The sequence below is a fragment of the Phodopus roborovskii genome, unplaced genomic scaffold, assembly GCF_943737965.1.
Source record: "Phodopus roborovskii unplaced genomic scaffold, PHOROB, whole genome shotgun sequence".
In the NCBI taxonomy this organism is placed as follows: Eukaryota; Metazoa; Chordata; class Mammalia; order Rodentia; family Cricetidae; genus Phodopus; species Phodopus roborovskii.
Window position 1 is genome coordinate 7,546,028 of NW_026126646.1, and position 14,023 is coordinate 7,560,050.

A 14,023-nucleotide genomic window follows, 5' to 3' on the forward strand; every position below is an offset into this window, starting at 1 on the left:
TATGGAACTCCTGCCATCCCTTGAGCACACCCCCACCCCAACCCCCAAGCTACTTTGCAGACTACAGGAGGGCCATCTGGGAAAACGGGTTTGGGATAGAAGCACAGTCCACCTAAGTTCTGTGAGGGGCCTCCTGTCCTGGAGCCCTGCATACTGCACAGACTTGGGGAGTATGCAGATTCTCACCATCTCCACGTGACATAGCCATCCTCCTGCTAAGTCTTCATCTCAGCTGAAATCACACTAACGGCCCCCATACCACACACTTGGGTTATACTAACAGGTTTACAGTATCCACAACTCACGTCTAGTCGATCTGCAAGTCCCACTTTTCAGCCAATGATGACTACTTTCAAACCTCATCTCAGTTCATCTTGAGAGAACCACATGTCTCTATACCAGGAGCCCTTGGTCTGTGGGGCTTCTCTATTCCATTCTTCAAACAGCCCTTCTTGGGGCACTAAGACTCTACATTCACTGAACATTAACTGGAAATAACCCAATTCCATATTACCTACAGGTGAAACCTCTCCAAGACTCCTCTGGTTATACACTTGACACCCCCCCCCCACTATGCCCACTCCTTTTTGATCTGTCAAACAGGTTTCTCTAACACAGTTAACACTGTATCTTCTCTGTTTCCATCCCTGGGCCAGGCACAAAATGCAATTATCCACTGGGTCATTCATTTGCCATAAGAGGCTTTCCAATCATGCATGAACCCCCAAATGAAGCCCTATGTATGCAGTCTAGGACAGCATCAGATCTAACTACTGGGAAACTCCACTTCCAGATGGCCTCATCCTCTCCTTAGGCCCTGAATACCCCCTACTCAACCTTGGCACTGCCAGTACCCTAGGCAATACCCAACAGGCCACAGGATAGTATTAGGTATGTAGTTTCAGCCCTGGAATTTCCCAGTGTGCTCTCCACAGGAAGCGCAGGAACCAGGGTCTTGGAGGGCTGGGTCCCACCAGTAGTAGTAACCCCAGGTAAGAGCTGCCTCAATTGATCTTGGGAAATTTGCTGTAGCCTTTGCCCACCCCTTTTCACCAAGCAGAAACCCTGAGATCTGCCACTGAAGAGGTCTTAATAATTTTTTCAGAGCTCATATGGGGCTCCAGTCAATCCTGGGCAACGCTGGAATGGGGCTTGAGGTCTACAGAGCCTAGCCATGGGAAAGGGAACTAACTAGGCAGGCAGCCTGGCCCCACCAAACCCCAGTCAGTGTCTGAGCCCCCTGCAGGGGCAGGATGCCTTCAAAAAACAAAGAGCCTTTGAGGCTCTAGGCCAGTGGGGGGAGGGGAGCACAGGCTACTGGAGTTATTTTGGGATCTTTAGACAAAATCACTCAGCCTAGACTGCCCCAGCAGGCTCATGCCCAGCAATGAACAGGATGCTGATCCAGGCTTAACCCTCTGGGATCACACCCTACTAACATGCAACCACATATGAGCCAAGACACTAAGTACTCCTGCTTTCCAGCAGTCACTCAAATTTGCAGGAATTGAATCCCCCACCCACCAACAAACACACTAGACATTCTTTGTATAGCACAAAGCTTGTCCCTCATTCCCAGGCATGATGGGTGTGACCCTATGCTCTGGTACTTCTCAGGACCAGAGGAGGTTGGGGGATGGGGCCTGCAGAGGGTACAGAGTCCAGTCATTGTTAGCTCACTAGTCCCATTCTCATGCAGGTAACTCCTCACTTTCTAGATAGCCTCCAGCTTCCTTAGAAAAGAAGGTAAAACGTTAGAGGTTGGATGACTAAAAGGAGTCCATGGAAAAAGCTGCCTACCCAGACATTCAGCACACATTCATTCTCCAATGCATAGGTCTCACCCAGCAAGTAGACATGCCCCACCCTCTGACCTCTGGTCAGGCCAGGGTGAGGCTCACCTGCTCTCTTTGGTGGTGGGGATTTCTAGGCATGCATTGCTCAGGTTAATAGAGGTACCTGATGAATTCAATTCTGACTGTCCCAGTGGGGGTAGGGCAGTACTATCCTAGACCTCTGGTGTCTGGCCTCAAACTGTACCTTGTCTTTTCTTTCTCCCCTCAGCCTTAGATAATAGGCACCTCACAGCAGGACAGAAGCAATTGGCCCTGGCCAAGCATGAAGGGGCCTCCAGAGTTCTTGCCAGCTTCAGGTCAGATCTGTACCCACCCACCCACTCAGCTGGTTAGTTATCTTACTTTGCAGGGTGGTTGGATTAAATTACAATTTGGGATACAATAGTGCTGTCTTTTAGGGTAGCCAATATGCTGCCAGATTGCCCCTTCTCTATTCCTTGGCTGGCTAGGCTCCTCAACCTAGAGCTGTTCCATCGAACTAATCAACTGGTCTACACCTCTCTGAGAAGCTAAGTATGTGTCTGTCTGACTTCCAGAAGACATCATGGCAGTTTCAAATGAAGGTCAGATGGGTGAAGTGAAATCTGCATATTGGCCAAGTGATGAGTGGTGTCACAGCTGTCACGGGGTTAGAGTCTTTAATATATATATATATATATATATATATATATATATATATATATATATCCTAAACCTTTCAGATTAGGCATTTTCCAGAATGACCAAGAGCAGCTAGCTGAGCTGGTGAAAAGGCAGTGAGGGTACGGCCATTCATGCTGCCCTTCCTGCTTCTTAGGTGTACCTGTCTGCCAGGCCCTACCTATCTCCAGAAAGAAAAGGAAGGAGCTAGGTGACACCCAGATGTGATCAATGCTTGGTGAGTTAGGAGACCTTGGTACTCTGCTTAACACTCCAGCTGAGTTAGGTTAGAGACATCAGATACAGGAGAGGGGTGAATACAGCAGGGGTCCTATGGCCCAATAGCACAGGCTTAGTCCCAGAGGGCTTTATGGAGGTGGTGGACAGTTATTAGGATGAGAAGGGAAGGCAGTAAGGGGTACAGAGAGCTGACTAGAGGTTCAGGAAGGAGGGAGCAGAGACAGACCCAGAGAGGAAGAAGATTGGGGCAACCAAGGAGGAACTTCCCTACTGGAGAAATGCTTGGGATCAGCAATCAGACAGGAAGGTCAGCCCAGAAAGGGGTTAGGTTGCTCTCTCAGCCAGGGGACAGGCTGCTGGAGAGTAGTTCTCTCCTCTCCTCAGCTCTCTTTCCCAGCTAGCAGCATCCACCTACTGTTCCTTTCATTTGCCTTTATCTTAACTTACTGCTCCTTGGGAAGCCACCACAACACCAGCGGGACTCCATTGAGGGTGCCAGCAACAGTACTTGCCCCACGAAACTCTATAGGGAATGGTTGTAGAATGGTAATTGGACCTGTGTAAGACGTAACTGATGGAATTAATGAGAGATGACTTCACAAGCCACTCCTTACACCTGATGGCTTCCTTTCCAGAGTAACCCTTCTACCAATATGGTGTCTGTGCTCTGTTCTTCTATAGGTGCCGGAACCTCACTTGTGGGTACAGGGGCCTGCACAGGCACAATGCCAGCCTATATTTTATGGGACCTAGGATGTGGTCAAGGGTGCTCTCAAACTTACCTGAGGCATGCAACAGATAGAGGGCAGAGGGGAGGAAGAGGGTCTGACAGACTCGTAAACGTAAGATCCCTAGTCTCTTGTTCTCACACATTCCCTCATTTTAAATGTTTGTAATACACATCAGTCACTCCTACTAGAGGCAGAGCTCACAACATGTGCCACTGGACCTCCAGCACAACTGGACCCAACAGAACCAATAGTGAACAGATGTGGAGAGTCACACCCATGTGAAGATAGCAACCAGGACCTGACCACTTAGACATAAATCCAGAAAAACCAAAATAGTGACAAATATCCCCTCCCCCACCCCCCAGTTGCAGGACTAGGCATATACATCTATATAAAGTTCACACAGCTGGAAACAGTCTAGCCTGTGAGGATAGAGCCTCCCTGTCTTCCCTTCCTCCAGGCCTGGGAGGAGCCATGTCTATTCCATGGTAAATTGCCCCTGCAGGGAGCCTTCCTCAGAGGAAATTCTCAGGATCTGTTCAGAGGATGGGAGGGGTGCGATCCCTTGATCCCCATCCTCCACCTTATCAGCTCTCACAGTTTCCAACATGGTTCATACATGGCCTGAAGGTACAGGGGGCATAGAGTCCTCTTCTAGCTGGTAACTGCCCCAGATAAGCAGGATTACTATGACGACTGTTGTGGTAGCCCCTAGTCCAGCCCACTAAGGCTTCAATAGCATAAGGCTCTATTTCCACCCTGAGGTAAACAGCTGACTTGAGTCTCAAAGGAAGAGGGAAAAAAAAGACAGCTATTTTCTACCCTTTTGTGACTCCTGCCTCTTGTGCACAGCAACCAGGCATAAGAAACAATAAAGAGTCCTTATCAATCATTGAACCTGTGGTCCTGAGTGTGCCCTTCACTTCCTCTCTGAATTCCTCTACCCTATTCTCCCCTACTTTAGCATGTATGAACTAATGAGTAACCACAAACCTGAACTGGGTTGGGAGTAGCCTTAGACCTGGGTCAGTGTACCCGTCTCCCAATTCCTGTGGTTTGCAATGGGGGTTCCCATGCCAGCAGTATTGCCACAAGGGCTCAAGCAGGTGGGAACAGAATTTGCTTTGTCCAGAAAGATCCATGTAACAGAAGTGGTTTTAAAACACCCTCCCTATTTCTAATTGACAGGGGAGATGGGGGGCATTTTCTCAGGGTAGGGATAGGAGAGTAGGATAGGTCTGGAAAAAGTCAAGATTAATTTCTACCAGCTCCATCTTGCTTATTGACTGCCTAAAGGGAGGCCATCTGTGCAGAACCAATAATAGTATCCTGCCTGTCACCCACCTCTAAGCACCCACTGATTCCAGCAAGCAAAGCCCACCCTGCAAGGCTGCCTCCATGAGCCCAAAGATAAGACAAGTCCATTCCTGCAGCCAACTTCTCACTCAAACTCCTGACATGGAAAAGAGGAGGCCCTTCCCTACCTGGGCCCTTCTCTGTGGGCAAAAAGCAGTGGGGATAGTAAGTAGCCTCCAGCCTGGACATGCCTGGGGGAGGGGCCCTCAAAGGACTGTGGGTGGGGTTATAAAGTGGTAGAGAACCTGGAGTCCAAAGGGAGAGCCACCTCCCCCCTCAGCAGAAGGAATGTGGGGGAGGTGAGGGGAAAGAAAATGGCAATGGGAGTCTAAGCTTAGCCTGGAGGGCAGTCCTCCCTACAGTCTAGGTAGGGACCGTCACAATATTCTAGGCAACCCAAGTACCAGAAACCAGTCTTAATGGATCAGGCTGCTCCTATCCACTGCCTTGGGACCTAGCAATTCTCTACTCTATCCTGAAATCCATGGTTGGTTGACCTAGTAGAGAGAAAGGGCAGAGAGAAAAAAACCAATCTGGCCGGCCCAGGACAAAGGAGTCACCAAGACCCCAGCTTCAGAATTGAGAAGGGCCAGGCTGGTCAGGTGCCAGGCTCACTCAACCTGGGCCCCCTGCCCTGTCTTTATGCCAAGTGCTGGCTGGAACAGACAACACTTCCTTTCTCTGCTCAGGGCTTTTAGCAGGGAAGTGCAGGTCCCCAGCCAGGCTTGTGTCTCTCCTGGAGGCTTCAGGGAGGTGCCAATCCAACCTTCTCTAGAGACAGTGGTGGCCCTATGTTTAGCACCCTTAACTGGCAGTGAAGAGGATTCCCCACTTCCTTGACAAAGCTTTGTCAGAGAGGTCCCTTTCCAGAAGGAGCAGCAGCCACTCTCGCCCAAAGGTGATGCAAAGGGAGGGGCACATACCTGCCCCAGTTATGCCAGGAATGTGGCTCCCCAGGCAGAGGACTAAAGGAGCCTTTCTGGGGGTGGGGGAGGTGCTGGCTGGCTCAGGGGTGTTCCAAGAGTGAACAAGAGGTCAGAAAGTGGCCCAGATTTCACCCAGTTTCCAGTGTGGGTGGTGCAGGTATAGGGGACCTGGAGACAGATTGGGAAGTCAGACTGGAGGGATGGGCTTGTTTCCAAGTGCGAGGCCCTGGGACAAGGCTCAAAAGCCTCATCACCTACGGATCAGGAAATGAGGTGGGCAAAAAGGTATCTCACTTCCATCCTAGACTAGACCCCAAGCCCTGATGGCTCTTTGAGTGTTCTGACTTTGTCTTAGCACCCAACTTTCCCCATTGCATTCTGGTCTGCTTTCAAAACAGATCTAAGACACCATTTCAAACTTCTTACAGTGAAGTTCAGGCTCCTTGCTCTCCCCACCCCATCCATTTTCCATAAACCTGAAGACATCTTCAGCCTCCTTGGCTCTACCTTCAGTCCTATATCTGCCCCCCTACACACACACACACACACACACACACACACACACACACACACACACACAGAGCTTCTTCTGGGCTCTGGGCTTTCCTCTGGTAAAACGCTGGTCTTTGAGTCTTGGGAACTAAGTATCCTAAGTGTCAGCCATATACAAGAGCTCAGGAAGGGAGGCCTTCTTTCCATGTTCTTTTTCCTAGCTGTCCTCCTCCAAATTGGGCTCTACTAGCACCAAAGCCAGAGTGCAGCATGGGCATAGCTGACTTTGGTGAGATGCTAAACCTTGTTCTGTTACTCCCTACCATGACCTCTGATCTCAGGGGATGTCCTCAGTTACTGAGTCATAGACCCTCGAACTACTAGATCCACCCAACTATTAATGATTCACCCTCTTTATCTTGACCTTTCTCAGCCCCCTACTCAATCCAAAGTTGACATATCTGCCTTTGGCTTCACATATACATACATCCTTCCCTGCCTTTCCTGCCCCCTAATTTTCCAAAGCACAAACTTCCACAGCAGTGCTGGAACCTCTGGTTCTTTTCCAGACAGGGTCCCTTAGGCAAGTGCCCAGAAGCTGGTATAGCTGACTGAGAGGCCACAGGGTTTTCCATTCTGGCCTTGCCCCTCCCATACCCAAGGCCAGCATGGAGACTGCCCTCCCCAAAGAGCCCAGGCAGCAACAAAGCAGAAAGACAGGAGAGAAGTCTTCAGGGCTGGCAAACATATCGCATCAGAGAACCAGAAGTCATGACCCGTGCCACTGCTCTGAGAAGGAAGTTTCTGTCCCCAGCCCCACATCTCTCTCCAGCTAGCCATGAGGGAACAGACAGGATGCAGTAGCAAGGAGAGAAGAAAGCATTCTTTACCACATTTCCCCTCAAGGGTCTCAGTCACCAACTGGGGCTGTCCTGAGGAGGAGAGAGGGGAGAGCTGGAAGGTCATATATTTCTATCCACCTTCTAGGGGATGGCATCCTAATCCTACAAAGTTGTTCTTCTACAAATGGTGGGCCTCTGGCACACACTGACCAATCCCTACTTTCCAAACTCCTATGCCTAGTCACAGGGGTTTACTCAAATGTATGTATGGATCAAGATAGATGTTTGGACTTCTGGAAGGATAAGACAGGTGGGTTCCAGCTTGTTCCATATCAAAGGGCCTTTCAAAGGGGAATGTGGAGTGCTGAGAGAGAGAGAGAGAGAGAGAGCAGACATACTTGTCTTTTGTCTTTTACAAGATAGCACCTTATTTATGGCTCCAAGACCAAAGACAGTTAATATCAGAGGTTAGGGTGTCTGTCTAATCTTTGTAGCTAGAGACATAGCCAAGAGCAATAATGTAGCAGAATGATTATTCTTCTGCCTATGGCAAGCTCTCCTCTGTAGCCTGCCCCCACAATCCTATAAAATTTGTCACCATCAGCAAGGCAGTGGCCCTTAAAGGAGCACCATCACCATGCACGTACCTTCTACACAGAACTCCACCTCTTCCAGGTTCCGCAAAGTGATCCGCATAAGGCTGGAGTTGAGCATCAGTTCATTCTTGTGGGCTGGCCACAGGTAGGGTGGTGCTGGGTTCACAAAAAAGATTCTAGTGTCCCCAGTAGACACTTGGTTGTCACAGATAAGGGGGTCTCCGAAGCCACCAATCACCACCTTGTTGCCACCATCTAGCAGACTTTCCTGGGCCACCACGTCTTTGCCTTTCAAGTACCGCCACACTCGAACCTGAGTGGACATGGAAGTAAAAATGTATTGATCCAACAGGGATAGGATGCCAGACTGGACACCTGGACCCTTTCCCCTCTTCTCAAGCCAGTGTCCATAGTGGACTCCAGCCTTGAGCAGAGATGTTCAAAATTCTGTGAGTCAGCCCCTCAGGAAACGCTGCAGGGAAGAAGACACCTACCATACGACACACAATAAGAAGGCATCCCTCCTAAGCATATTCCCACCCCAGGTCTAACCAGCCCAGGTCCAACTACAATGGTCCATCTCAGTCAGGGCTTGTCTGGCGTGCAGTGCCAATATTCTAGGCCCCCTAGCTCACTACCACGCAGGACCAGACACTTTAGATGAAGGGACTTAAGAGCAAGATCCCAGCTGGAATCTTTACAACCCTGTGTGTGGGCTGACACCTCCCCCAGGAAGTAAAGACCCACTTCTTTGCTCCACAGTCTGCCACAGTCTGTACAGCCAAGGCAGCTCTGAACCACAAAGTCAAGTTGGGGCAATGCAAGTCGGCCCCACCCTCCTCCTTCTCCTTTGGGGCCCTGAGGGCAACCCCTCTGACAGACATGGTTGGAGGGTGTAGCCTGCAGCACCCACAGGACAAGTCCAGGAGCCCAGGTGCTTTTTGGAAAGGAGTTCTAGGAAGGGGCCCCTTCTTCAGGTGCTCTAGGGGTTTTAGGCTCCTGGAATGAAGGGAGCAAAAAGACAAGGAGCAGCTTGTTCATCTGCCTAGCTCCTGCTAGGCACCTCAGAACTGCAACACCTATGGACTTGGGGAATCTCATTTACCTGACCCCCCACCCCCAGTAAATTATTGAGGGTGATAACCCAAACAGGGGGAAGCTCACAGTTTTCACACCTCCCCCACCCCAGCCACACCCAGGAGCAGCGGGGAGGAAGTCGGGAAAATCCTGCAGGGACTTGGCAAAGTGCCTTGGCAGTGAGAGGAGGGGGCCCAGCCGGGGGATCCCATGAACACACGCTACTCGGAAAGTCACCATCCTTCCCATAGGAACAAGAACGATCCTATTTCGAGTGAAGTGGTTTGAGGAGCTAGGAGAACCAGCAACACTATACCTATTCCAAGGTGCTTTCAAATCCAGCTTTAGTTGAAGCAGAGCTGACTCTTCTACTGTATAGTAGGGGAGACCCAGTTCTTCCAGGAGAACGGAGCACCTGCCCTTGCTCCCTGTGCACTGGAGACTCAGCCATAGCTCTCTGCCCATCTCTCTGCTCTTGCTCCACCTAAATCCAACCACTGCAGCACCTTACGCAGGCTCCTCGTACTTGTGGATTAGACTACGCACCCCTTTCTCTCTGCGGACCACCCCTTCTCGCCCTGGTGGAGGCCTCATCACAGTCCGAGTTCGTCCTTACCTCACACCTCCCCAACCCCTATTCCTTTCCTTTGACGAGGGTGTACACTTGTTTTCAACAAGAGGAGCTTTGGACAAGGGTGGGGGGCAGCCACTACTGCAAATGGGGCCTGGGCACCGTGAGAACAACCACAACGGCCCCGCAATAACTTTCGCCCGGAGCTGCAGAGTTTTCCGGGACCTGGCGCCCCACCCGCAGGCTTGGCGGTCGCCAAGGGAGCTCGAGCTGGGGCTACAGAAGCGTTCCGGTCTCGTTCCCACGGCTTGGGGCCGGGGTCCCAGCAGGGCGGCCAGCACGCGAAGGGCGGGCCTCGCGGCTGGGAACCACGGGGAAAAGGGCCCCCGGCTGGGATTCCAGAGGGCTGGGGTCTCGTGGGGTTTTGCCGGGGCCCACCTTGCATGAGTACGTGTGCTGCACCGGGTCCACGTTGAGGATCTCCTCCACCGTACCGGTGAGCACCACATTCGCCTCCTCCTCGCGCCGCTCCAGGGCGCGCTCCGGGCACGTCCCGCTGGCGCCGGGCAGGGTGCGCTCGGCCACCACCAAGAGCAGCAGCAGTGGTAGCAGAGGGGCCGGGCAACACAGCCGCAGGCTGGCCATGGCGCAGCCTAGAACGGCGGAAGACAGCCGGGAGAGCGCGCGGGATGGACCGTTCAGGGGGCAGGACAGAACTGGACCGCAGCTAGGCGGAGGAGGTGGGAGGGAGGATGGTGTGGGGGCGGGCCAGGGGCGGGAACTGAGCAGCGCCGCCCCTCCCCCTGGGAGCTCGGCCCGCCTCCGCTCCCTACGACCCGCGCGGGCAGCGAACAAAGCCCGGAGACTGCGGCGCCGAGCTGAGGCGGGGGCCTCGGCTGGGTGGGTGGCGGGCCGCCTTGGGGGGAGGGGAAGGTGGGGCGCCGGGAGCCCTTCCCCCGTCCGCCCAAACTGTCCTCCCACCAGGAAATGCAGCTGGAATCAGGTTAATGTATAATCTAGGGGCGACGTGCCGGGACTTCCAAGGGACTCGCCGGGAGCGGCGGGGTTCTCTGGATGGGAGAGGCTACCAGAGCTGGACCTCACTTTCCCCTTGTTTCGGCCCCCCCAGCAGGGTTGCTCACTGAGCTCCTGTGGCCGCAGGGGTCCCGCCATAGGCTCTAAGGTAGACCAGCGGGGCTACGCCCCCTGCCGGTGGCCGGTCCGCGGTGACTAGTCTGAATTGCGCTCAGACCCGCCTACCAGCCTTCGGGCTTGGTGGGGCAGTGGGATGCTCCTTATCGACCTATGGCTACCTTCTCTTGTCTTGCTGCGGAAACTACCACTGCCCCGCCTCCTTCCCCTCCCCCTCTGTGGACCGGCGCTTATCCAACTTATCCTTGCTAGGTAAAAGGTGTAAATTGAGGCCCAGGAAAACTAAGCTAGCTTCGCATCTACAGAAGGTTGAAGGAAAGAGAGAAGACTGCTTTTTCTGTCTTCACAATACTGGGGTTGCTGTGCCTGGGCCACAGGCGTTTGAACCAAAAGTCAGAGTAAAGTGTGGGTGGCAGAAGCTCTTCCTCCAGAAAAAGATACTACCACCAGCCCTGGCAGGCTTCAGGGAAGGGGGTGGTCAGTGAAGGTTTGATGTCATATCTACACAGTGAACACCAACACCCTAGACCTTGGGTCACCTGACCCAAATATGCACTAACACACCAACCAAAAGTGGGGACTTCTGAGTCTCCACGCAAATTCTGTTTAAAAGTCTGAGGGTTGAGCAGGGCGGTAGTTGCCCATGCCTTTAATCCCAGCACTCAGGAGGCAGAGCAGTGGATCTACTGAGGGAGTTCCGGGCAGCCTCCAAAGCTACACAGAATAACCCTATGTCTAAAAACCAAAAATAAATTAATTAAAGTCTGAAGGTTGAAATGTAAGCCCCCCCCCAAGGACCATAAAGGTACTTGTCCTGACTTGCTTGTGCCTTAAGCTGCCTCAAAGCCTGAGTAAGTAGCTAGAGTAGGTAAAAGACAAGAGAAAGAAATATCAGGCAGGAAGGAGATGAAGGCTTTCCAAATTGGGTGCCTCTTATCTGAGATAGGATTTCCTTTATGGACAGGTGAGGCCCCAATTCCAGGTGCCCCCTTACCTGCCAATAATGCCCTCTTTATAATTCTGATGAGGTATACTTGCTAACCACCCATGTCCTAAATAGCAACTGGCTCATGTGAATAATGAGGCCCTGCCCTACCTTTCTATGAACTAGTGCTGGTGGGACTAGAAACAACCACAAAAGAATATCACCCTCCTCCACAGCCCACCCAGGTAGGTCCAAGAACATTCCTTCACTATTTCCCATTAGGAACTTGTCCCATTAGGAACCTCATCCTATTACCATCCTATTACAGATAGGATCTGTCCCTGCACCAGATAGAGTTGAGGACCAGTTGTTGAGGGGCTGACAGAGGCTCAGAACTGGGTCCTAGAAAAAAAGCATTTTTCTCTAGAAGTGACCTACCCAAAAGGGAATTCTCTGACTAGGCTCTAACTGTTAAATCCTTGTCCCTTAACTTGGCAATACAAGGTCTTGTCACAGTGGATAGACTTGGGTTCTTTCACCTGACCTCAGCAGGAATGTAGAAGAGAAGGTAACAGATGGGCATTTCTGAAGGACAAGTACAGGAGGCAGAACTTCTCATTGCATCATCTTTTATTACCAATATTGGCTCCAGATAGAGGCCTCAGGCATAGCATACCCCCCCCCTCGGAGACGCAAATTCATGAACACTGTGCATTGGGGCTTTAGGTCATACTCCCCCAGTGGCTGTTGGTCCTCCATGGGCCTTCCCTCAAAGCTCAGCCAGAATTGATCTTCCTGTACGTGCTCCTCCTGGGACACCTGCTTCTTAAGCTCTGCTACGGTCTGTGTCAGCCGGACCTCATAGATACTGCTGCGGCCCCTGTCATTCCGCACCAGGATGCTCAGAGGGTTGTTGCAATTCTGTACCATCAGCATGACTGTGCTGCCAGCACGCAGGCCCTGGCTGATGAGGGTAACATTCTCTTGTAGTATCTTGCCACTTTCATGGGCCAGGCGTTGCTGGAAAGCTGGCACACCACTCTTGTGAACAATCAGCTGCTTCAGTTCCGACACCGTCATGGAGTGAGTCAGGGGCACCAGGAACTCATCACCCCCCAGCATCTTCACCCTCAGGTTACAGGTCTGTAGGCATCACATAGGTTCAGCAGTGATTCTCAACCTTCCTAACGCTGCTACCCTTTAATACATTTCCTCATTTTGTGGTGACCCCCAACCATAAAATTATTTCATTGTTACTTCATAACTAATTTTGCTACTGTTATTAATAATCATAATGTAAACATCTGATATACAGGATATCTTATATACAACCCCTGTGAAAGGGTTGTTTGACCCCAATGGAGTCTTCACCCACAGGCTGAGAACCACTGGTTTAAAGACTCCTCTGGCACCAGTATTGGAAGTTACCACATCTGAAGCTCTGGTCACAGGATCAGTTCCCATACCCCATGCCCATCCTCTCCTCCATCAGAGGAGGGGATCATCCATGTATGGGGAATGATACAGAGGAGTCAGTTCTAAAGGGCCAACCTCCCATAACCATCATGTTTCAGTTCACCCACCAAGATATCCTTCTGGGTCCAACCCTAAGGGATCTAGGGCTGGTAGCTGAGCAGACAAGGAACCTAAGTCCCTCCCTCATAGTGGTCTTTGAGCAACTATAATCTGTTTCCACATTGTGACTATTCGGTAAAATAGAAGACCCTATCAAGGAATGGAGGAAAACCAACTAGAATGGAACCCATCTGTTCCTGCCCCAAACAGGACTCACCATGGTTGTAGGCTTGAGCACTAGGTCCCCTGCAGGAACTGAGGAGTCTGCTTGTCAAGGCTCTGGCTGCTCTCTCTCACATCTAGAGTGATGTGAGAGAGAACAGCTCTTTTAAGTTTTGGGGCTGTAGGTGTCAAGGGGCGGAGTCTTCAAACGTCAGAGATGCCTTCTGTTTCGGTTTCCTTTTCCCAAGGGCATGCCTTAAATGAATGGGAAAATCAAAACTGAATGAAAAGAAACTAGCTGGGAAGAAAAGGGACTGGCTCCCAGTGTCAAGACCACAGCGAGACCTTTGTACTCTGAAATCCCCTAAATATCCAGCATTTCAGATCCTTTACAAGACGTGTAGAAGTCATAATAGGAACCAATAATGGGAAACTTATTTTTAATTTTTCAGCTTGGAAATTAGTTATCTTGGAAAATGCCACAATAATTAATTCAGAAACTGCACAAAGTAGTGCCAATCAAAACTGCCCAAAGACAACAACTATTGGTTATTTGTTTAGAACAATAGTTATCAGAATGTGTTGGTGGGGGTGGGGTGGGGGGGTGGATGGGGTTGGGGGGTATAGGAAGCATTTTCTTATTGTTTTCTCTGTGTTGCCCTGACTGTCCTGGAACTTGCTCCATAGACCAGACTGGCCTCAAACTCACAGAGATCTGCCCCCCAAGTGCTGGGATTAAAGGCATGCACCCTGGCCACCATCACCATCTGGCCAGTAGGAAGCATTTCTATTCTAGAACAGTTTACTAAGACCTTATTGCTTATATGAAGAGGCAATGATTGAGTCAGATGGATTTGTTTTTGAGCTAGTCCTGCTATGCAGT

At 51.1% G+C, this 14,023-nt stretch overlaps 2 protein-coding genes across 7 annotated transcripts in view; both read right to left on the reverse strand.

Annotated features, from left to right (window-relative positions):
• Nucleotides 1-10,066, reverse strand: part of Agrn (agrin) — a 31,883-nt gene extending 21,817 nt beyond the window's left edge. For all 6 annotated transcript variants that reach the window (XM_051173897.1, XM_051173896.1, XM_051173892.1 and 3 more), the window contains exons 1-2: nt 9,765-10,066; nt 7,730-7,991 (exon numbers count right to left, since the gene is read on the reverse strand). In XM_051173897.1, coding sequence (XP_051029854.1) covers nt 7,730-7,991; nt 9,765-9,971 — 469 coding nt within the window. In that variant the 5' untranslated portion in view covers nt 9,972-10,066. The remainder of the gene's footprint in view (nt 1-7,729; nt 7,992-9,764) is intronic.
• Nucleotides 10,067-12,015: 1,949 nt separating this feature from the next.
• Isg15 (ISG15 ubiquitin like modifier) lies at nt 12,016-13,279 on the reverse strand. Its single transcript, XM_051173814.1, has 2 exons — nt 13,196-13,279; nt 12,016-12,546 (listed from the first exon to the last, which is right to left on the reverse strand). Exons 1-2 carry the CDS (start codon nt 13,196-13,198, stop codon nt 12,037-12,039), a joined length of 513 nt encoding a protein of 170 aa, XP_051029771.1. The 5' UTR covers nt 13,199-13,279; the 3' UTR covers nt 12,016-12,036.
• Nucleotides 13,280-14,023: the final 744 nt, after the last annotated feature.